Source organism: Patagioenas fasciata, assembly GCF_037038585.1.
Source record: "Patagioenas fasciata isolate bPatFas1 chromosome 19 unlocalized genomic scaffold, bPatFas1.hap1 SUPER_19_unloc_1, whole genome shotgun sequence".
Taxonomy (NCBI): domain Eukaryota; kingdom Metazoa; phylum Chordata; class Aves; order Columbiformes; family Columbidae; genus Patagioenas; species Patagioenas fasciata.
The window spans coordinates 2,154,885-2,175,937 of record NW_027288507.1 but is presented as its reverse complement, the minus strand read 5'-3'; the positions used below and the strand labels follow the sequence as shown (position 1 = coordinate 2,175,937).

Here is a 21,053-nt window from a genome sequence, read left to right as displayed (position 1 = left end):
CTCCGCTGCGCCATCCCATGGCCTTGTTGCGGTAACAGGCGATCCCGAAGCGCCTCCCGGCGCTTTCCCCCTGGTTGGTGGGGGTGAAGACGGACACGGCGGCGGCCGCCGCTGCGCCACGGCCGAGGGGCCGCCTCACGCTGCCTTCCCATTGGTGGCCGCCGCCCCCAGGAGCGCCAGCAAGAACCGTCCGGCGGGAAACGGTGGCCGGAAGGGGCGGGGGTCTGGGGAGCTTGCGGTGTATGGGGGGAGGAATAACCGTGAGGGGCGTGAACCTGTGAGGACTGTGGGGGGTGACCGTAGGGTTTGGGCTAAATAACTCTGAGGGCCAGTGGTAATAACGGGGCGGGGGAAGGGGTGTGTGTGAGGGGCGGAGTAATGACCATGAGAGGAGGGTGGGTGTGGGGGGTTGATAGCGGCGGGGTCGGGGGTAATGACTTGGGGAGGTGTGAGTGGGAACCGTAGGGTGTGTGGGGGTAATAACGGGGCGAAGCAATAACCCTGAGGGGGGAGTGCATGTGTGTGTGGGGGGGTAATAGTTGTGCATGTGGGGGTAATAACTGGGGGGATGCGAGGGGTAGTAACTGTGAGAGGGACAATAACGGTGTTGGTGATGACTGTGTGTGTGTGAGTGATAACCCCGGGGGGGTGTGTGTGGGGTAATAACTGTGCGTGAAGGTAATAACTGGGCTGGGGGGGCGGGGGGTGTGAGGGAGGGAAGAGTAATAACCCTTGGGGGCAATAATTGTGGGGAGGGGAGAAGTGTGTGGGGGTAATAACTGGGGGGGCTGTGAGGGGTGGGTGTGGGTAATAACTATGGAGGGGGCAATAACTGTGTGTGTGAATAATAGCCATGGGGGGGTGGGTGATAGCTGTAGGGTGGGGGGTGATAACTGGGGGTGTAATGATGTTGAGGTGGGGAGAGTGTGTGTGTGGGGGGGTAATAACTGGGAGTGTGTGTGTGTGAGGGGGGAAGGGTAATAACCACGGGGCGGGAAAATGTGTGTGTGTGTGTGTGGGGGGGTGATATCTGGGGGTATGTGAAGGGGTAATAACTGGGGGGGGTGGTTCTGAGGCAGTTACTGGGGTGTGGGATGTGGGGGTCAGTGTGAGGGGTTTGTATGGGGGGTTAGAGGGGTGGGTGAACACGGGAGGGATGGGCTGGGGGTGCAGGATGGCGCGTGCTGGGGTGGGCACAGGGTGTGGGGTACTTGGGCTGCTGCAGGTTTCTGGAGCCCCCTGGAGGGGTAAAACCCACCCCTGTGGGCTGCCCACATAAACCAGTCGTGCTGGAGGCACAGGATGAGCTGCTGAACGGGCCTGGGAGCCCCTCGGCTCTTTTCTTTTTTGGGGTTCAGTATTAATTGTGGAGGGGTGAGGGGGAAAGAAGCTTTTTTAGCATTAGTAACAGCCCAGGGGAAAAATAAGTTAGCAAAGCTTCCAGCCTCTTGGAAATGCTCGGTTTCTGAGCTCGTCTCACGTCTGCAGAAACAAGATCCAAGAGGACTGTGGATAAGAGCAGGAGGGTGTCATCTGCGTTCCTCAGTCCATCAGTGTTGCAAACAAACCTTATTTAAACTCTTAAATGCTTTTTTTTTTTCTGAGCTAGGTAGTGTCGGTGACTGCACAGGTGCACTCCTGGCTGCAGCGTTATGTACCCTGAATTTTTAAGTTGGTTCAGAACAGTGTGGGTTGTTCTGAACCAACCGTCACCCACGTGATAGAATTCTGAAAAAGTACTTTGAAGGTTTCCAGGTTTTAGTCTGGCCTTGAAACTCTGGGTCGAAGCTGTTGTTGTAACCAGTGTGGTGTCTCATGTACACAAGCAAGGGCTGTGTTTGGCAGCAGCCTCTGTGGCAGTGATTTCTCCCCTGACGTGGAGCTTTTTAGCTCCAGAGATCTGCCTGTGTCAGGTCCGCGCAAAACTAAGGCCAGCGAACGTTTTGCAAGGACTCTTTACTTTCAGGCACTTGCACAGCACAAAAGTATTTTCTGCCTTTCCTTAGAACAGAACCTGTATGATTATTTTTCTTGTGTGCTTACACTGAATTCATCCTGTAGGAATCTGCTTTCGCTAAATCTGTTATTTATTCCAGATCTAGATGTCTCAATGGATACGTGGAACTTCTTCTATACTTCCCTGGTGTCCTTATGGCTGCACAGACTTTACGTTGATTCTGTTGTTGCTGTTGGTGAGGCGTGGAATGACCTTACAACCCTTGAGGTTATAAGGAAGGTATGTATTTAGGTACGATGCCGGACACACGGGGAACCATTTCACCTAATACGTGTGTAAAATTAGAGTAGCTGTGAGCTTGGTTAAATGCAGTAAAGCGTTACATATTCACGGAAGTTTTAGGAACACCTGTACATATTCATAACCTGTCCCCGAGAAGGCGGTTCTTATTGCAATGAGTTCAGGAGACCATTTCCAGAGTCTCCGGCTCCTCCTGGTTGCAGCTGCGCAGTGATCGTGACCCCGGGTCCTCTTCTCTGTACCCGATCACCTTTGGTCCAGTGTGATGAGTTGGTTGGGTCTCAGACTGCTGAGTTGGTTAAAACTGTGTCCAAGTTTCTGTAATCTAGTTCACCCAAGGATGCACCCGAGGATTGTGATCTTTGCAAGGCGTCAGTGAAGTCCTGTTTTTCGTACAATAAGTTACACAGAGTTAAGCAAGGCTAGGCAATAGTGATGTGGGTTAAAGGGTTAGCTCTCTAAGTGTCTTTAGTGATGTGGGGTAGGGTTAGTTCCTTAAGTGTCAAGTGTTAATTAGTTAATTGTCAGTTCCCTGTATCATTCCCCCCTTTGCTAAGAGGTTAGTAAATTCTTTTACTAATGTGATGATTGTCTATGTTTTCTCTGGCCGCAGGTAAGAAGGCTACTTCTACCTGAGAAAACCCATCTCTATCCTTCAACAGATTTTTAATGTTAATGCAAAAGTCAGGCTCCTGGTGTTTGTCTTCTGCGCTGCTGAGCTCTTTGGGGGCAGCTGACAGCCATGTGGCTGGTGCTCCGGCAGGAATGGCATCTTCTGGGCTGCGACGGGAGCTTGCGTTCTTTGGCGTGGTGACCCCGCTCACTGCAGCTGTAGCATTTGTCTTCTCTTTGGGGTTTCTTCTTGCTGAGGTAGGAAGTGCCGTTTGGGTTGGTCACCCAGAAGGACCAAAGGGACCAAAAGGTTACCCAGAAGGACCAAAACATGTCAGGGTGGACATAACCTAATTTCTTTGATAGAATTTCAGGAAGGTTTTGGTTAATTACTACAAATGTAAAGCTTTCTTCTGCGGAAGTGGGCAATGTAATATATACACTCTGATGGTTTTGATTCCAAAGCACCAATTTAAAGCGTTCCCCCATGGTTTTATTCAGATCTTGCTCATGGCAATTTTCGTCCCATCCGTGTGCTAGGGTTATGACCGTAAGAAACGGCATTTTCCAGGTTGCGCCTGGGTTACCCTTCGTGGTGCTTTGCAGACTTTCTTCACTCTAGAATGATGGATTCGGGCATTCCGTTCTTTAATCTTGGTAGCAGTGAAGGATGCCAGGAGGACTTGAAATGGGCTTCCTGTTGTGATTCCAAAGTCCTTTTCTGCAAGAGACTTCACAGACACATAATCGCCCAATTGGATGTTATGTACTGGCCCATCCAGACCCCTACTCCAAGTTCCAAACACTCTTCCCAATTTTGTTAAGTTGTTTACGCAATATAACCATATAAAAAGTCATAATTTCATCCCCTTCTTGTGCAGACATCCCCTTCTGTACACTATAGGGTCTCCCATCCAGGATTTCAAAAGGATTTAACCCTTCTTTGCCCTTGTCCTTGTTCATATGCAAGAGGGACAAAGGTGAAGATTGAGACCAAGCCAAATTTGCCTCCTGCCCCAGATTTACAATTTGTTGTTCAATTAGATGACTCACTTCATCTTTTTTTTTTTCTTTCTACCTGGCCACTGGAGGAAGAATGATAAGGTGTATGTAGTTGCCAGTCTATTCTCAAGTGCTGACTGATTTGCTGTACAATTTTTGATTTAAAATGTGGCCCTTTATCAGAGGATATATCAGCTGGAACACCAAGCCTTGGTATTGTTTCTTGTGCTCATGTTTTAGTTACCTCCCGAGCTTTTGCTGTTCTGGTAGGGAGTGCTTCTGGCCAACCTGAAAAGGTATCAGTTAGTACCAAGCAATATCAGCACCCCCCTTTTCTTGGGAGTTCCGAAAAATCAATTTACCATTATTGCCCAGGTCCGTTTCCTTTCCCAATTTGACCCATTTCTAGCTTAGGTATATTCTTAGGATTAGTCTGGAGGCAAAGAGCGCGTTGCTGTGTCACCTGTCTTACAGTAGTGTACCAATTTGTAGTTACTATTTTTGATCAAATGTTCGTATAATGTTTCTGCTACTAAAGGGCAAACTAAATAGGAGGTAACAATAAGTTTTCTCTTGTGGGGCGTGAGCCCACCCTTCCTCATGATATGATTCCTCTAAATCTATACTAAGTGTCTGGTCTTCCTTAGTATATTCTGGCTTACCTTCTAAAATAACCTGCCCGTCGGGGACTAGGGCACTTTCCGCTTTTACCTTTTGCTTAGGCACCAGTTTTGCCTCCCTGTCCACCAGCTCATTTCCTTTTTTCCAATTCCAAGCTCGCTTTCTGGTGCGCCTGGATATGCATGATTGCCACCTTCTTAGGAAGTTGAGCTGCCGATATTTCTCCTGCACGTTTGATATGTGTGCCTTGAGAGTTCAAGAGTCCTTCTTCTTTCCAAATTGTTCCGTGCACAACCCTGAAAGCATACTTAGAGTCCATATAAACGTTCACAGTTTTACCTTCGGCTAGTTCCAGAGCACAGGTAAGGGCGATTATTTCTGCCTTTTGTGCTGAAGTACTTTCAGACAGAGGTCCAGATTCCATCACTTCATGGCTAGTAGCTATAGCATAACCAGCGTGCCTTTCACCGTTCAGGATATTGCTGCTTTCGTCCGTAAGGCAGTTCTCAGTATTCTCCATAATCCTATGTCCTTTAGATCTGCTTGGCTGGATTATGTTGTTTCAATGGTTTCCAGGCAATTATGATGAACTGTTTTTCCAGTGTTGTCACTGAGGAAAGAAGCTGGCTTGACAGTGTTAGTGAGGATGATTTAGCTTGATATTTGAGAAATCTTTGTGGGGAAAGCCAACGTCCCCCTTTTTCTTTTAGAACTGTAGGCACCGTGTGGGATACCAGCACAGCCATTTTCTGACCCGTGGTAAATTTCCGGGCCTCCTGTATGTTCAGTACCGCTGCAGCAACTGCCCGCGGGCATCCCGGCCACCCTTTTGCAGTTGCATCTGATTGTCTGGAGAAATAGGCCGCTGCTCGTCGGTACGGGCCAAGATCCTGTGCCAGTGTACCCAAGGCTATTCCCTGCTTCTCGTGAGAGAATAGAAAAAATGGTTTACTCACACCTGGGAGTCCTAGAGCAGGCGCTGTCAAAGCCTTACCAAGTTCTTCAAAGGCTCGTGTAGCTCCTTTATTCCATTGCAGGTGTTCCTGATCTGTGGCTGCTGGCACATACAGTGGCTTGACAAACAATCCATAATTATAAATCCACAACCGGCACCACTCTGTCATGCCCAAGAAGGGTCCGTAATTCTTTTACAGTTTGAGGCTTTGATGTTTGGCATACGGCCTCCTTTCGAGCCTGGCCCAGGGTCCTCTGCCCTACGCTGATTTCATAGCCCAAATGAGTTACTCATGAGTTGCTGTATCATCTGGGCTGTCTTCTGTGATACCTGGTATCCTTGGAGCCCCCAAAGTTCAATAAGCTTACAGTTCAGGTTATGCATGTCTTCTGTGTCCTGGTAGCGATCATCCACATATTGTTGCATCTGTCCTTCATCAGATGGGGCTTCCCAAGATTCAAGATCTTTAGCGAGCTGATTTCCTAGTACTGTTGGGCTGTTTTTAAATCCTTGTGGCAACACCATCCAGGTGAGCTGGGTTTTACATAAATATTGTCTGGCTGGCTTCACGGAGAGAGAGGCAAAAAGGCATCTTTCAAATCTAAAACAGTAAGCCAAATCAAATTAGAGTTAATACAGTCAGAAAGGTGTTTGCTACCACTGGGTAGAGGTCCTTTATTATTCTGTTTATAACCTGACTTGTATTAATTTCTCTATTACTGGCCAAATTCCTTCTCCCAAAAAGGTTGGAAGGAATTGGACATATATAGAAATTTATCAATACCTACTTGTTTACCCAATTTGTATTTCAAAGGTTCACAAAAATATGCCCGTTCACTTTGGCCAGTGACTCCCTTTACCTACTATGTAATTGTTACTTGTTGTCAATCCACCAAAAATTCCACTTGTTTCTGTTCATTCCAGGTTCCCATCAGTCTTTTTCAAAACTTGCTACTGTCTGTTTCTCTCTCTGCCTACTTCCTCTGTACCTTCCCCAACGTTCATTTTCCCAACATATATACTGACCTCTCTCTAAAGGCTTTCAAAGCCTTCCAACCTCTTCAGTTCCATACTTACTTATCCTTTCAAGAATCTTCCTTGTCCCTGTTACTGAATACTCTCCAAGCTTCATCTAACAACCTTTCCAAATTTCTACTTTCTGTTGCCCTCAGTTTCTACAACTTCTCCAGGGGAGAAGGTCAATTCCCTGTATCGTTGGGATCAGCATTTGGATCATCGTTCAGTTCCTCACCACCAAAACCAGAAAGAAGGCAAGGGAAGATGGAAGTGCTTTTGTCCAAGAAGGCCCCGAAATCTGCGTGTGGAGGCGAGTGGCTGCCGGGTGACGGTCCCCACTGGTGCAGTGACACGTGCTGCCCCACTGTGGGCCCCCCCGTGGGTCACTGCGGAGCCCAGGTGTGGTCGTGTAGGAAACGATCACCTTGCCAATAGAACAGGCCCAGGCAGGATCTCTCAGCAAAGCACATTTTGTTAATGATTTTGCAAGACCGGGTGTTCTCCCTAAAGGCAGGCACGCATAATAGGGCAAAAAGCCCCCGTTTATATCCCCCCAAACCCTGGGTGCAATTTCCCTCCCCTGTTGCCCACTGGTCGGTTCTTCAGGGTTTACAGAGCACCCGACACCTGCCTCAGTTTACGTATTTCATTCATCTAATCCGAACAACACCCTTTCCCTTATTGATCTATTTAAAAATGGGTTCCTGGCTCTTTGGCCGTCCTTCCCTCTAGATTAACTTGTAAATACAGGTGTCAGTTTGCATTCTGGGATTAGTTTGAAGAGATTTTGTTTTACATTCAGGATTCACAGTCTGATGTGTCTCGGTCCCTTCCCTCGCGGGGGTCAGGTGCCAGCTCCCCAGTTTTGTGAAAACAACGTTTCTTCCTTGAACGTTCCTTACAGTTCAGTGCACCTGAGGGTTATAATCCGCAGCCTGGACGGTCTCATGTTTGTGGGTGACTCGGTGCCCTCGTTGCTCTGATGTTGGAGCAGCTCTCTGCTGAACGCTTCTCCCGTCGTTACTGAGAGATCGTGTCAGCCTGGGTTGCTCTGTCACTGCAAATCAATCACTCTACTTGTGCTGGAGTTCTCGGGTTCCTCTTTCCATTGATGTTACTGATGAGGTTGGGCTGGTTTTAGGACGGGAGTGGGATTAGGCTGTTCAGGATGGTAAAAGCTCCTTGCGCAGGTGAGCAAAGTTCTGCTGCGCGAGTTGGGAGGTTCCTGCGTTCAGCTGGATCCGGCTGCGTGTGACCTGAGTTTATTGGAGCGTGGCCTAGTTCAGAGACGTGGTTGTGTCTTTCTCTGGGTGTGAGAAGCTAAAATGCTTTGATAGCCTCATTTAATTAGTGCTGAGAGTCTGTTCACAGGATAGGTGTTTTAAGTGGTTTTGGGAGAATGGGGTTAACATCACTTTGAAAAGGGATTGAATGAGAAGTGGTGCTTGTTTCTTAGGGTGAAAAATCCAATGGGAATCCAGCTTCTTCTGAAGGAATAGAAGACAAACTCGTAAATGGATCAGCCACCCTGGAGGCAAAGTAAAGATTTTCTATGGGTCTCAGACTGGCACAGCAAAGGTATCAGTTACTTTTTTTTTTCCCCACCTACATGAAGTAATTTGAAATATTGAGACTCAAGTCTGTTGCTTGCCTTAGAAGTATTGCACAGTGTAAACATCAGAAAGTTCATTAGCTCATGAGAAGTCATTGCCCAACATGAAAGATAACGTAAAATTATGTAAAAATAACATTTTTTTCTACTTGCTTTAAATGGCGCATGCAGTAGAGACATTGATGATGAAGTTTAAAGTTTACTCTTGCCGTACCCGTAGTTGCGAGCGGGTCTTCTCAGAGACAAGTACTGGTTTAGGTGCTTTTGAAAAAAATGGTGTGTGTAAATGTGAAATCATTAGTCATTAAAATTCATGTCACTCTCTTCTTGCAGCCAATATACTTGATTTTTTTTTTTCTTAACATGAGGAATTCTAGGTCCAGTGTCCAGTTCTCGGATGTCTTTGTTCTTTCTGTTGTGGGAGGTGTCTTGTGACTGGGCGTGTGGGGGGTTGTTTGGTCGCTACCATGCTTGGGTTGAAGCAATTGATAAATTCCTATTTTTTTTTTTTTTTTGGAGGTTTGCCAGAGGTCTGGCTGAAGCCGTTATTTCACTTTGTTTGCCTGTGGAAGTCATCAGCATGGGAGATTATGATCCAGAGGAGGTAAGTACCTTATAAATATGACTAATAAAGAAAAGCTTTTCCTTGTGTTGCGAAGGCTCTTTTCCCCTTGTATTTCTCTCCTATTATTCTGGAAATTCCCAATGCTGTGTGTTAAAAGTCGCTTCCCTTCTGTATAAGTGTAGCCCATCAACCCTCAGCAGAAAACACCTAAATTTTGAATATTCCTAGGAGAGGATTGCCTAGAGTATTTTGATGGTGACAGTGACTTGGTATGAGCTGGTTCTGTAACTCAGGTGTGAGTTCAGTGAGAGCGGTTGCACCAGGTCCCTCTGTTCTGTCTCTGTATCCCCAGGGAAGGGTTCAAAGCCAGAACAAGCAGATGGTGACAATTTGCAGCCTTCACAGGCTCATAAGCTAAAAACTCCTTGCTGGTCATATTTAGATGGAGTAATCCTTGAGGCATTTTTCTTCTGTGAATATTGATAGTTGTTTTTTTGAATCAGTGAGAAACTTGATTGCTGCAAGAGTCTGCTCAAGAAGCTGTCAATTGGGGTGGGGAAGGGAGATGTTCTGTTCTCTTGTACCACCTCTGTGAAGCAGCAGACAGACAGTTTGATCTCTCCTGGCTAATTTAAGGCGTCTCTGCAGGGGGGATGGCCGTTCGCCACTGTTGGGGTTATCACCTGCAGCATCCCACACCAAAATCCCACTTAGAAAAAACCTCATCTTTTAACTTCTTCCAACTCCCCATGTGTTCCAGTTGTCTTACTAATGGGAAGCGTTCTGAGAAATGCACCGATCTCTTCTATTCTCTTGATATTATTAGACAACCGGCAGGAACGTTTGTGTGTTCTTGGTAGCTACGTACACTGACGGGCAGCCAACCGAGAGTGCAGCGTGGTTCTGCAAGGGGTTAGAAGAGGCAGCGCGTGACTTTCGCTTTGGGAAAACGTATCTGAAAGGCCTGAGATACGCTGTGTTTGGCTTGGGAAATGCGGTTTATGTCGATCATTACAACACTGTAAGTATCTGCTCTGCACCTTTCTGAAGTTTCTGCTCCGCTGAAAGGCTGAGCTTCCCAAAATGCTCCAAAACTGAATGATAACTGGTAGCTTGTGTGAGATTTGCAGCCTTTGTGTGGACTGGGTTTAGGGCACAGGCAGTGCAGTTTTGAAGCAAGTGTGCTGCCCCTTGAAATGGGAAAGGAGGTTGTTAGCCAATCTTGCAGCCTGAGAAAATGCTGATTCCCTTTCCATCAGTGTTCAGTCTTGCATAAAAATACAAATACAGCACAAACTAAGTGCCTGCAAGCAACACAGAGCTGGAGAGAGGCTGATGGTTCAGGTATTTGGCTGGGTTCTATTTGCAGTGCTTCCATTTTGCTGTGTGAACGCTTTAGTAATTTAATCTGTTCAGGTAGGTGTCAGGAACTAAAATGCAGATAGAAGCACTTTTCATATTAGTGTCTCCTGTGGTGATTAGTAGGTACAGCCTAACACGTTCTTATTTGTTTCTGCAGTTGCTTGTAGCTGCTTGAAACAGTTCCTGCTGGGCTCAAAGTTTGGGTGGTGGGTTTTTTGTGTGGTTTTCTTTTTCCCAGGAAGTACATTTAAATCTTTCTTCAGCCTTAGAGGGAGGCTCAAGCTGCTGTTCTCATAGGAAAGATGACTGGGGGAAAAAAAGGCACTCAACCAAAACCAAAATGGGCCCAAACAAACAAAACAACCAAAAAAAAAACCCCAAACTAAAACCAAGAGCAGCAAAAACCCCAAACAAACCCCCAGTGTGACTCCACAGATATTCCTTCAGTGTCCTCTTATTTTATGGGTACAAAAATATTGATTGTCTTTTAGACTTCCCTGCTGCTGTAAAGTCAGCACAGACCTGTGCTCTGGTGGGTTGTTCACCATCGTTAGTTTTAACCGCTCCTTGATTTGCCAAATGATTTATTGGGAGCGATAGCTGGATATGAGGCTGGGCTGTGGTGGGCGCTGGAGGAACCCAGATGTCCTTTCGTGGGGAGAGTAGATGGGTGTGAGGGGAAAGCCCAGGGTCCCGTTGCTCTGGCCCTGGCAGGGGAGCTGGGACCGGGAAACTGGTTCTTCTGTGACACAACCTGTTCTCGAGTCCCATCCTGTGGTTTTATTTGGATTTTTCTTTTCTGCTTGCTTTGCAGCCCAAACGTGAACTGCGTGCGCTCTTGTGTCTTCCCAACCTCCCCGTGGGGACCCTTTGAGGGGATTTTGTCTTGCTGGTCTTTTTCTTGGGTGCAGTGTCCAAGAGCAGTTGGAAGATGGTTTTTGGAGGTGGCTGGTTAGTTCTGTTTTCTTAGGATTGTTCTGGCGGATGGTGATGGGTTTTAAATCTAAAATCTCTTGGCAAAAGTTTGGCCTCAAACTTCAGGTAAGGGCAGAGAACTCATCAGTCAAGTGTGATACAGATGATAGTGATGTCCTCACACTATCTATGGAGTATCTCTCATTTATTTTATATGGATAGTGGTGATACACTTCAATAATCATTGTAGATTCTGTTCTGCAAATAAGGAAATATGTGACATCTTCATAGGTCTTCCGAATTCTTCTGTGGGCAATCTAACAGCACAGGTGCGTGACACAGCTGCTGTTAATGGACAAAATGGCCTGAGAAGATGATCTGCCAGTGTCTATTAGTTTCAGAATGCTTTTATTATAGCAATAGGTATTTTTCATTCAAATTAGTTGCTAAAAGAGTAACAGTTCCTCCAGAATCTAATTCAAGAATTCAAGGGAGCAGCCTGGGATGGCGAAGCCAATGTAGGAATTAGTGAATCTACTTGGGCTGAGGGACGGATGTCTCTTCTCCATCTCACCTGGGTGAGAGGAGCTCTCAAGAACTTGCAGGTAGATTTGGGGGAGGGATTGAAATGGGATGAGCTGCCGTGTGGTCGATACCCATGGCCTCACTTCCGTAAGACACGGTTTGCCGTGGTTGCCACTAGTGGAGGTCACCAATGTGAGATCTTCATGGCAGATGTTTTGCGACAGGCTCAGCAAGCGTTCTGACTTACCACGGGGCTTATTGTGAAAGGTCCAGGATTTTGGTTTTTCTTCAGTACTAGTTGATGGAGGTGAAAGTATCATCTAGATCTTTTACTTAGGTGACACATCTTACCGTCTTTGGTGGAGCAATTTGAATCCCAGAATGTCCAGTAAGAGGAAGATTGATGCGGAAGGAAGGCGATTTATTGATAGATGGGAAAGCAAATACGTGTTTGTGTTTCAGGGAGGAAAAGCCAGTATGTCTTTTGTGTTACGAGACAGAGTCGGCGATACAGGAGCACGATGCAAATAACAAACACAAGCCCTGTGGGCCAAATCCTCAAATTACATTCGGCCCTTTGAATGCAACTGCGGGGCTGCTGTGGCCTCCGGTGAAAATGTTCGACAGCCCATCATAGGCTTAGTTTGACAAGAAATTATGCGCTTATGTATTGGAAATTTTTGTTATTCCTGTTGTCCCCTGCTGCAAAGCAGAAGGGGCTCTTGGATTAAAATGGGCATCTGGGTTTAGGCAAAAAGCCAGATCCTAACAATCTTTTAGCTCTTTTCTGCTCAGCTGTTGAGGTTGGTATTTCTTACAGCTCCTGGCATTCCCAGCCCTGAACTCTGCCAGTCTCGTTTTCTTGACACCAGGTTCGGCTTGGCTTGCCTGCTGAAGCAGCTGCATTTTTCACTGACCTTAGCAGGCTTTTACTACGTGTTAAAAATGTCCAAGGTGTTCTTAGTTTCCTGTATGACGAGAAGGATCTGAAGCAGCATCACGGAAAGACCAAGCTTTCCATCCATTTTACGACTGCAGTATTTTTGCGTGTCAAGTAGAGCCCTGTAATATCCCCTGTCATGTTCTCACTCCTGCTTTCAGTTCACGGAAGCAAACCCTTCCACAAATCTCAAGCCTTTTATACTTTTCACCAGCGCTTTCTTTTCTTTTAAGGGAAAGAGGAAGCCTAAAGAATAGCTCTTGGTGGCCTTTCAAGGGTTTCTCAAAGACTGAGCGGCCCTAGGAATGAAACTGGAGTTTTCTCCTGTCGCACTTGGGCAAACTGAAAAATTCCGCTGCCCGGATTCCACTTCTATTCTGGTATAAAACGCTGAAATAATTTGAACAGGTTCCTTTCACCAACAGTGACATTTTCTCGCTTTAGTCAGAACATTCTTTTGGGTGGTGGCTCAAGTGCAGCAATTGTGTTCCAGCCAATGCTCCTGAAGTCGGTGGTGATGGATTTGCCGCTGTGTCTGACCTTCAGCTCCGGCACACTCCTGTAAAACAGCGGGAAACTGGGACGTTTTTTCCCCCTGTAAAGATCTCCTGCTGTGAAGCTCCCTTTTCTGCACCGAAATGTTTCAGCTTTAACAGACAATCATTGCTTCCAACCCCAGGGCTTTTGTGGAGGTTGCTTGGTAGACCCACACTGATTTGCCAGCTGTGTATTTCCCTCCTCAGAAGAAAAGCCCTCTGGAGGTCGTTGAGGAGTTTGTGAAGCACAGTGTGACATCAGATGGGCTATAACCGAGCTCATGGTGGCTGCATTTTTGGAGGAGGATGGCTGAGTCTTTCTTGTGACTTCTGGGCATTTTTCAACCACTGCTCTACTTCATTCCTTTGTAATTATGCCTTTTTGTGTATGCTTTCCAAGCCTTTTCTTGCAATGAGTTTTTGGTGGTGTAGAGATCTGTGCCGGAAGGTGTCTTTGGGTTTTCTTCTGGACTTTTTGCCATGTTGGGATGCTCAGCAACCTGGTCCAGTGGAAGGTGTCCCTGCCCATGGCTGGGGGGTGGACACTAGATGATTTTTAAGGTCCCTTCCATCCCAAACCACTTCATGAGGGACCTGGGGGGGTTCAGCTGGAGAACAGGAGCTGAGGGGAGACCTTCTGATCTCTGAACTGCCTGAAAGGAGCTTGGAGGCAGGGGGGTCGGGCTCTGCTCCCCAGGAACAAGCGCCAGGAGCAGAGGAAACGGCCTCAAGTTGCACCGGGGAGGCTGAGGTTGGATGTGGGGAACAATTTCTTCCCCAAAGGGCTGTGGGGCATTGGAGCAGGCTGCCCAGGGCAGTGCTGGAGTCACCAGCCCTGGAGGGGTTTAAAAGGTGTTTAAATGAGGTTCTCAGGGACATGGGGCAGTGCCAGGCGTGGGTTATGGTTGGACTCCCTGATCTTGAGGGGCTTTTCCAACCAAAATGATTCTATGACTATTGACCTGCTGCAGGTGAAATGGGTTTTCAGCTGCTGGATTTTCCATATGCACTGCAGCTGCCTGTCTTCTCAGATCTCTACTGAGGAGGAAGACTTAAAGGTTAATTTTGACACTCATCTCAAGTCTCACATCATGCACACCTTAAGCTTGATGTAAAGCAGAACTGAAGCTTTCTCTGCTTGTTGTTTCTTTTTTAGACCCTGTGGTTGGGGTGTTACAGCCTCTGTGTGGCTGTGAGCTGTGCTGGTCATTTGATTTGGTGCAGGGAGACAGGAATTCCATACCCACGCTCCTCTCTACTGGTTGCATGTCAGCACAGCTTACTAATCCTCCAGCCAGGACTAGCTGTACGCTTTCTGCTTTAAACCACGTTTGCAGATTCTTAGTCACGCAAGACTGAATGTAGAACTGCAGGGACCAGTGACTGGGTAGGATAAACGTTACCTTCTATTAGCAGGTACCACCTGTGCCATTGGAGACGTATGAAGTGATAGTCTGGATCTACTGTTGGCAAAATGTTTTTAATACAAATGTCATGCCTCACCGTTCTTGTCTCGTGTGCACAAAGTTGCAGATAAGGCGGCTGCAATTCTTTTTCTTTTTCTGGATCTCTTCTTTTAGGCTTTTGACACTTGTAGATTCTGCCAATGTTTCCGACCGCTGCAGCTCCCCCAAGATCTCTGAGGAAGAGTCCGAGGAGCCTGTTTGTTCTCTGTGCATCACTTTGGCAAGAAATGCTGCAGTTCAGCCACTTTCCTGGGAACTGGGTATCCTTGTGTTTGCCTGGTTGTGACTGACACATTTTGGCCCCGTGCCAGCCGGCACGTGCGGAGCCAGCATCCAAACAGACTCAGAAAATTGGGGGTATTTGTAAAAAATGTGGCTTGACTCTGCACTGGAGCCCTTCCCCCTCATTCCTGGAAGTGCTACAGCCCTGATAGATGCCAAACAGATGCAGATTTAGCACGTGGCAGCTTTTTTGGAGGGCAGGAAAAGCAGATAATTCGTTGGTGTGGTTCCCTGCAAGGCAGCGATTGTGCAGCGTTGAGCTCCTGAGGCTGCTGCATCGGGAGCAAAGGGGAGACAAAACCCGCTTTAGTTACTGCAACATCGCTAAGTCATAATTCTCCCTAGAAAAATAGACTGAAAAGATCCATTATTGCTCTCAGCTGGTCTTGCTGCGTTTGTAGTGTCTCTTTAGCTTAATTGTCTATATAGAAATGTGCGAGTGACCAAATGTTTTAATCAATTAGAGCAAGTGTGGGGACTGGGGGTTTCTGGCACTGCTATGGCGCAGTCACCAGGCAAACCTGATTTGATTGTGTTTTCTGGCTGAGTGTCTAAAGCCCAATCAATTATTGCAGAGAGATGGAACAGCTAAATAAGACTTAAATTAATAGGGTTTATTATTTTTGCGTCTGAGGAGGCGGCAAACCAGACAGAGTGAGATATCCTGTAAAGAAATTGGTTCATATTTCTTCTTCTGTAACTTTCTGGTGTTTATACCTGTACTTGGATGTTCAGCTCTAACTTACAGGCAACAGCTGAAGTTCTGTTCGGATGAGCTGAATAAGTGTGTGGCCAAAAGCCAGCAATCACAGTAAGCCCTGCAAAATGAAGAGATGAGTAACAGGAGGGCTAATTAAAGAGGTCTTTTAAAAAAAAATTAAGAAGAAACTGAAAACATAGATTAAAACAAAAGTTTCTTCTCATTAAGTAACTTGACTCAAGGGCCTAAATTCTTCAGGGAAATATAAATTTTATGATATTAAAGGAGTGGACACTGCAGGTTTGTGAAACTCAGGACCTGAGCCTGAAAGTTCAGAGTCTCTGTCCATCTCCAGCCACCAGTCCTTGTTCTGCTGAGTTAATAATCTCTTCTCCCAGTGTTTCAATCTGCTTATTTTTTGTTTCCAGAATTAATACATTGTGACCCAAGCTTCCTTGTTTCCTTCCGATTAGATTATTTGCTGGTTTCTTGACCTTTGGGCCTGCCTGTCTTCCAGGAGCTCTTGAAATAACCCTCTAGATGGGGTGAGGGACAGGACATGAGAGAATACACCTAATTCATGCCCCTGTGAATGGTAAAAATGAAGTCTTGGTGCCTTTCTGTGCTGCTCTGCCAGCACTGTAACAACCTGAGGCTTTTCCAGGAGGAAATGTGAAGGTGGTCGGTGGGGTGAGATGGGTGCGGACCCTGGTGAGCGGCTCAGCCGGGTGTGTATGTGTGTGGGTTTAACCATCCAAGTGAAAACATTGCATTTAGATTAAATATCTCTGACCTGTCCTCTCCCTACTCCTGTCTGGGCTCTTCCTTGTTAGCCCTTTTGGATGTCCTTTGTTAGTTTTATCTGATTTTCTGCCTTGACCTTTCTGATTATGACCCTGTCTTCTTGTGCTTTTCCTTTTATTTTCAGCTGGAGGATCACAAGGGTGCAGAAGAGCCTGTGATTCTGCCAGATTGGTTTCTTGTTACGCTTGCGATCTTCGCTTTATTATTGGCACCGTTTGCACTGAATAGGGTTTGAAAAACTGCCAGTTGTCCTGAACTCCTTTGCCCTTCAACTCTCCTCCTCTGGGATCTCACCTGTGGTTCAGGGAAGTCTCATTTCTTGAGTTTTCATGTTCATTGTTCTTCTTCTCCTTTCGTGGTCACCACCACCAGCATCTCCCCACCTTCTTGGTCCCCAGCAGGTATCCACGTCAATCACTACATCACTGGAGTCAATGATACTTTATACCTGTGCTGCATTTTCCCTCAAAGTTTCTTCCAAGACTCCACAGCACTAAGCATTGCTCAAGGAACAGAGCAACCATTATAGGAGGGGATAAAGCAAAAGCTGATAAAAATAATACCCAGGGGAGTGGGGAGGGGGATGCACTGCATCTCTACTAAAAATGAAATATTCTGCGGGCAGCTGGGACAAGTCTCTAATAAAATACGGGCTTACGATCGTGAGACCTCTCTAATAAAAATCTTTCTGGTGTGGGGGGTTTTGAGATGTTCACTTCTGAAGAATTATGCCTGTGCTCTACTGTTCCATGTGGATTCTCCGATCATCGTATGTGCACGTTGTGACAGGCAGCACGACCACTTGGACGAAACGTCACTTCACCACTAAAAATCAAACGCGGCAGAAGCTGCGTCCTCCACGTTCTGTAACTTCGCATCCCTAAATTCTGCACGCTTTGTCACCTGCACGAACGGCCTGTCTGAGTTCAACCCGTGTGGCCTCACGATTGAATGTCACCTTAATACACACTGGACAGTCAAATGAGGGATCACCGAGTTCTCGGCTGGCAGGACGAGGGGACTGGTGCATGTTCCGCGGAAAACTCTTGAGCTCGTCTCACATTTTCTTCTCAAGTGCGTGGCTGCACTGTGCTCTTCCCCTCAGATACAGCCTGTTGCCTCAAATTGTCGGTACCAACCATGAGTGCTCTTTGGCATTGACAGATCAACGCCAAAACACCCTTGAAATATGCACTGCACCGCAGTTACGGGTTCCGTCTTGCTGAAGCGCAGACTGCAAAACGCCTTGTGTTGCAGGGTCGCTGTCTTGCGAATGACCGAGGCCGGGGGCTGTTTGTGCGCTGGGAGAGGTGTCTAACCCTCATCACTTTAAATTATGTCGTGCCCTTTTGAAGTGCTAAGAGGTGCGTTAATGGGTGGTTTCTGCTTGCAGAGGTACAATAGCTTCAAAGTGAGTCCATCTTTTTCAAACAGCCTCTCTGGCTGCCAGGCTAGAGAGCCTGCTTGGAAAAGTCCATCACGCAGGTGCTCATGGGCCAGAAAATGTGGCCACTGAGGAACATGAAAACAACCAGCAGGGCGATGCCGCTGCTAAAATGGAAGTGGCTGAGGTGGATGCGAAGTAGCAACTGTTGGTAGCCCGGTGAGCCCTGATGGCTCAGGTCATCAGAGCTGCAACACGTACACGGGCTCGTGATCGAGGGGTGGGCTTCACTACGGACACTGTTGTGCTGCAATTAAACAAGACAAACGGTTAAAGCTGCTGTGGGATGGAGGGTGGTGGCTTCGATACACATCTGAGCAGGCCTGGCAGATTGACTGGATCACACTCCCACAAACCTGCCAAGGTAAACACCACGTGCTGACAATGGTGGAAGTAACCACTGGATGGCTGAAAGATGCCCAGTGCCCGATGCCACTGCCCAGAGCACTGTCCTGGGCCGTGGACAGCAAGGCTGTGCTGACACAGCACCCAGAGAGAACTGAGTCTCACAGTGGGACTCATTTCTGAAACAAGCTCAGACACGTGGGGCAGAGCGTGGCACTGCGTGGGTGGATCACAGCCCCTGCCGGGCACCAGCCTCTGGGAAATGGAGCTGTAAAATACACATGAAGGACAGTGGGTGGTGGAACCTTGAACAATGGGGTTTCCCTTGAGCAGTTGTACCCGGTTGGTGAACACCAGAGGATCCATCAATGGAGCCCGGCCTGCCCAGTCAGAACCGCATGAGCTGGGGAGTGGATCAGTCCCTGTGCTGTGTACGGAGCGTGGGGGACCTGGGGTTTAAAAAGTGGGGGTTTCTTTAAATTATTTTTCTTATTTTTGCATTAATAATGAACCTTCAACCTGTCTTGGTTGTTTTTTTGTTTTCTTTTTATAAGCAAGATTGATTTGAAGACTAAAACCCCCCCAGCTCCCCCCTCCCCTGGGAAGGGCCATGAGCGGCAGTGGCAGTGACAGGAGGGACATCACCTTGTAAAATCCCCCTGGGCCCTGGGGGTGTCAAGGGAGGGAGGACGGGTGAGGGGGCCCCGGGCGTCTGTGCAAGAAGCCGTGCTGATTTCAGGAGCCGGAGGAGGGGAGCACTTTGGGGGCTTCATCAGGGGTCTGGGACATGCAGAGGCAGGGGCCCCAGTGGCTGTGTGCCCCCAATCCAGGGTGCCCCCATAGCCATGATCCGGGTGCCGACAGCTGCCTCCAGCCATTGATTGCTTTGTTATTTGTCTCCCCTTCCTCTCCCGCCCCACTGCAGCGATGCAGGTGGGAGGGAGCATTAAGAAACCCCCCCACCCAGCGCCCACCTCTGTGCTGCTGCTCCTTCTCTCTGGATTTTTATACTTTAGATATATATTTTTAAAAAAATGAGGGGAGAAAAGACCATCTAGAGGCTCTCAAGGGCCAGTGCCCTCCCCAGCAGTGTGTGCTCCACCCCACCCTAGAAATAATACCTAGAAAATTCTTCCAGTGCGATTCTCAGGGGAGCCCCCGCTCCCAACGCCCTGGCCTGGGACCCCAAATGAAGCAGGGCACGAGGCAGGGGGACGCTGGCCAGGGCTGTGCTGCGGCTGAATTGCACGGGCAGAGCTTTATCTCCCCTCCTTCCCTGCCCATGGTTCTGTTTGCATGGCTCTCTAGTTCAAAAGTGCCTTAGCAACTCTTGGGACACCCTTCCCACTCTTCCCTCCTGCTGCCCTTCATGCTGGTGACACCGATGGCCGTGGGGCAGGGGCACAGGCTGACAGGGAGAGAAGTGGGGAGGGGACGAGGGCCCAGCTCCCTCCCGGGGCACCAGCGGACATTCACCAGGCCAAGCCGTCTCCTTCATCTCCTGGATGTCCTCTGCCATGCCAGAACGCGCCTTCTGCATGGCCCGCATGTCCTCTGCCAGGCCGGACTGCACCTCCTTAAACTTGCTCATCTCCTCCCACAGATCCTGGAGGGAAGCCCTGTCCTCACCAGGCCAAGCATCTCCTGGATCTCCCGGATGTCCTCCACCAGGCTGGAATGCGCCTCCTGCATTGCACGCATGTCCTCTGCCAGGCTGGAATGCGCCTCCTTAAACTTGCTCATCTTCTCACAGGTCTGAGGGCAGCACGATAGCAGCGTGGAGCCCAGAGGGAGGGGGCATCCTGTGGGGGAGCACCCAGGGAGCAGCAAGAGCTGCCCAGGGCAGCCGTGCAGCTTCAGCTGTGCTTGCCATGGGCTTTAGGGTCTTACAGCCCCCCCGTCGCTGCCACATGTGGCCCAGGTTCTGGCGTGAAGGGCACCAGAGCTGCCCATGATTGTGAGAAATGCAGCTGTGATTCCTGCTGAGGAGATGTTCAGTGTTTACAGATATAACCAAATGAGGCACAGGCTCTGAACCTGGAAAAAGGAAAAGGTGGTTAAGTTCTATGCAAAAAGTTATGAAACTTGTTTATGAAGTTATATTGATAGAGGGAACTAACATTTTAAGGGTTACCCAACCACATTCCAAGGGCCTACTAACGAACTAGCACTTTAAGCCACATAATGAATATCTAGTTTAGAGCTGTATGTAACCAGTTAAGGAAATAAACAGAACCTCATTGAATGCCGAGAGAAGAAGTTTCACAGCACCAGCTGTAACCTTGAGGAGAAGAGATAGCCAAGATTTACAGCAAAAAGGGGGCGCCATTCTGATTTCGGTCGACTTGGCAGCTTGGGTTCCAGCCAATTCAGCATAATGAGCCAAAGGTAAAAGGTTCACTGTGACGAAGCTGAAGGAGCCTTCATCCAAAGACCCCTCCTCAAAATCACCAAGTGACACTGTAGAGAATATGCTTGAAGAAACAGGGCACTCAGTACTTTTCCAGTCCCACTTGCACAACCCAGCGTACGTGTCGGACGGCAAGGATTTGTCCTTGGGTAATCAATAGAAAGAAACTTATTAAGAAGTAAAACACGAAAAGAGGTTATAGAACAAAGGTATGCTGTCTTGTAGAACAAAGATGTGCTATTGCTGTACCGCGTGAACATTACTTTGTAGCTAGTTATGATGTGTCATATGTCGCGTCTACCCTGGACTAACCCTGTAGAACAGAATCAGAATTGCAATAAAACGAGCATTGATCATCGCTCCATGAGGACCCATCTTTGACTCCGGGGCTCCCCAATCTTCATGGCACTGCGCAGGCGTAACAGGGAGGGGTCAAGGAGGAGACTGTGGAAATGGTTATCTGAGACTTATTTTAATAAGAAGCGTGAAAGCTTATCAATCTGTAGAGGCGTTCCTGGGGTCATTACGAATATGTAACACCTTACTGTATTTAAGCACACTTCTTATTGTTAAAAGGTGCGCGTGTTGGCCGGAGCGAATCCCCCACTCACCCAGCGCTGTTTTGCTTCTGCTCTAATGAACACGTGTTTAAGGAATACAATTAAGGAATTGGATAAAACGTT

The 21,053-nt window shown here is 47.8% G+C and overlaps 1 protein-coding gene and 1 long non-coding RNA gene across 3 annotated transcripts; both read left to right on the top strand.

The window, feature by feature from the left end:
• The first annotated feature begins 7,924 nt into the window (after positions 1-7,924).
• LOC139826635 (S-adenosyl-L-methionine-dependent tRNA 4-demethylwyosine synthase TYW1-like) lies at positions 7,925-20,731 on the top strand. Of its 2 annotated transcripts, none has more exons than XM_071802988.1 (4): positions 7,925-8,042; positions 8,596-8,680; positions 9,468-9,662; positions 19,564-20,731. In XM_071802988.1, the coding sequence occupies exons 1-4, from the start codon at positions 8,017-8,019 to the stop codon at positions 19,717-19,719; spliced, it is 462 nt and encodes a 153-aa protein (XP_071659089.1). In that variant the 5' UTR covers positions 7,925-8,016; the 3' UTR covers positions 19,720-20,731. The 2 variants fall into 2 exon arrangements, with proteins under 2 accessions (XP_071659089.1, XP_071659090.1); XM_071802989.1 differs by lacking the exon at positions 19,564-20,731 and adding an exon at positions 10,818-10,980.
• LOC139826636 (uncharacterized) lies at positions 15,469-18,483 on the top strand. Its single transcript, XR_011736780.1, has 2 exons — positions 15,469-17,793; positions 17,937-18,483. It is a non-coding gene; the product is annotated as an uncharacterized lncRNA (long non-coding RNA).
• Positions 20,732-21,053: the final 322 nt, after the last annotated feature.

Coding starts and splice junctions, on each gene's coding strand:
- LOC139826635 (XM_071802988.1), top strand. CDS start 8,017: ATGGGTCTCAGACTGGCACAGCAAAG. Junction 8,043..8,595: donor CTCAGACTGGCACAGCAAAG/GTATCAGTTACT, acceptor TTTTTTTTGGAG/GTTTGCCAGAGGTCTGGCTG. Junction 8,681..9,467: donor GAGATTATGATCCAGAGGAG/GTAAGTACCTTA, acceptor TGATATTATTAG/ACAACCGGCAGGAACGTTTG.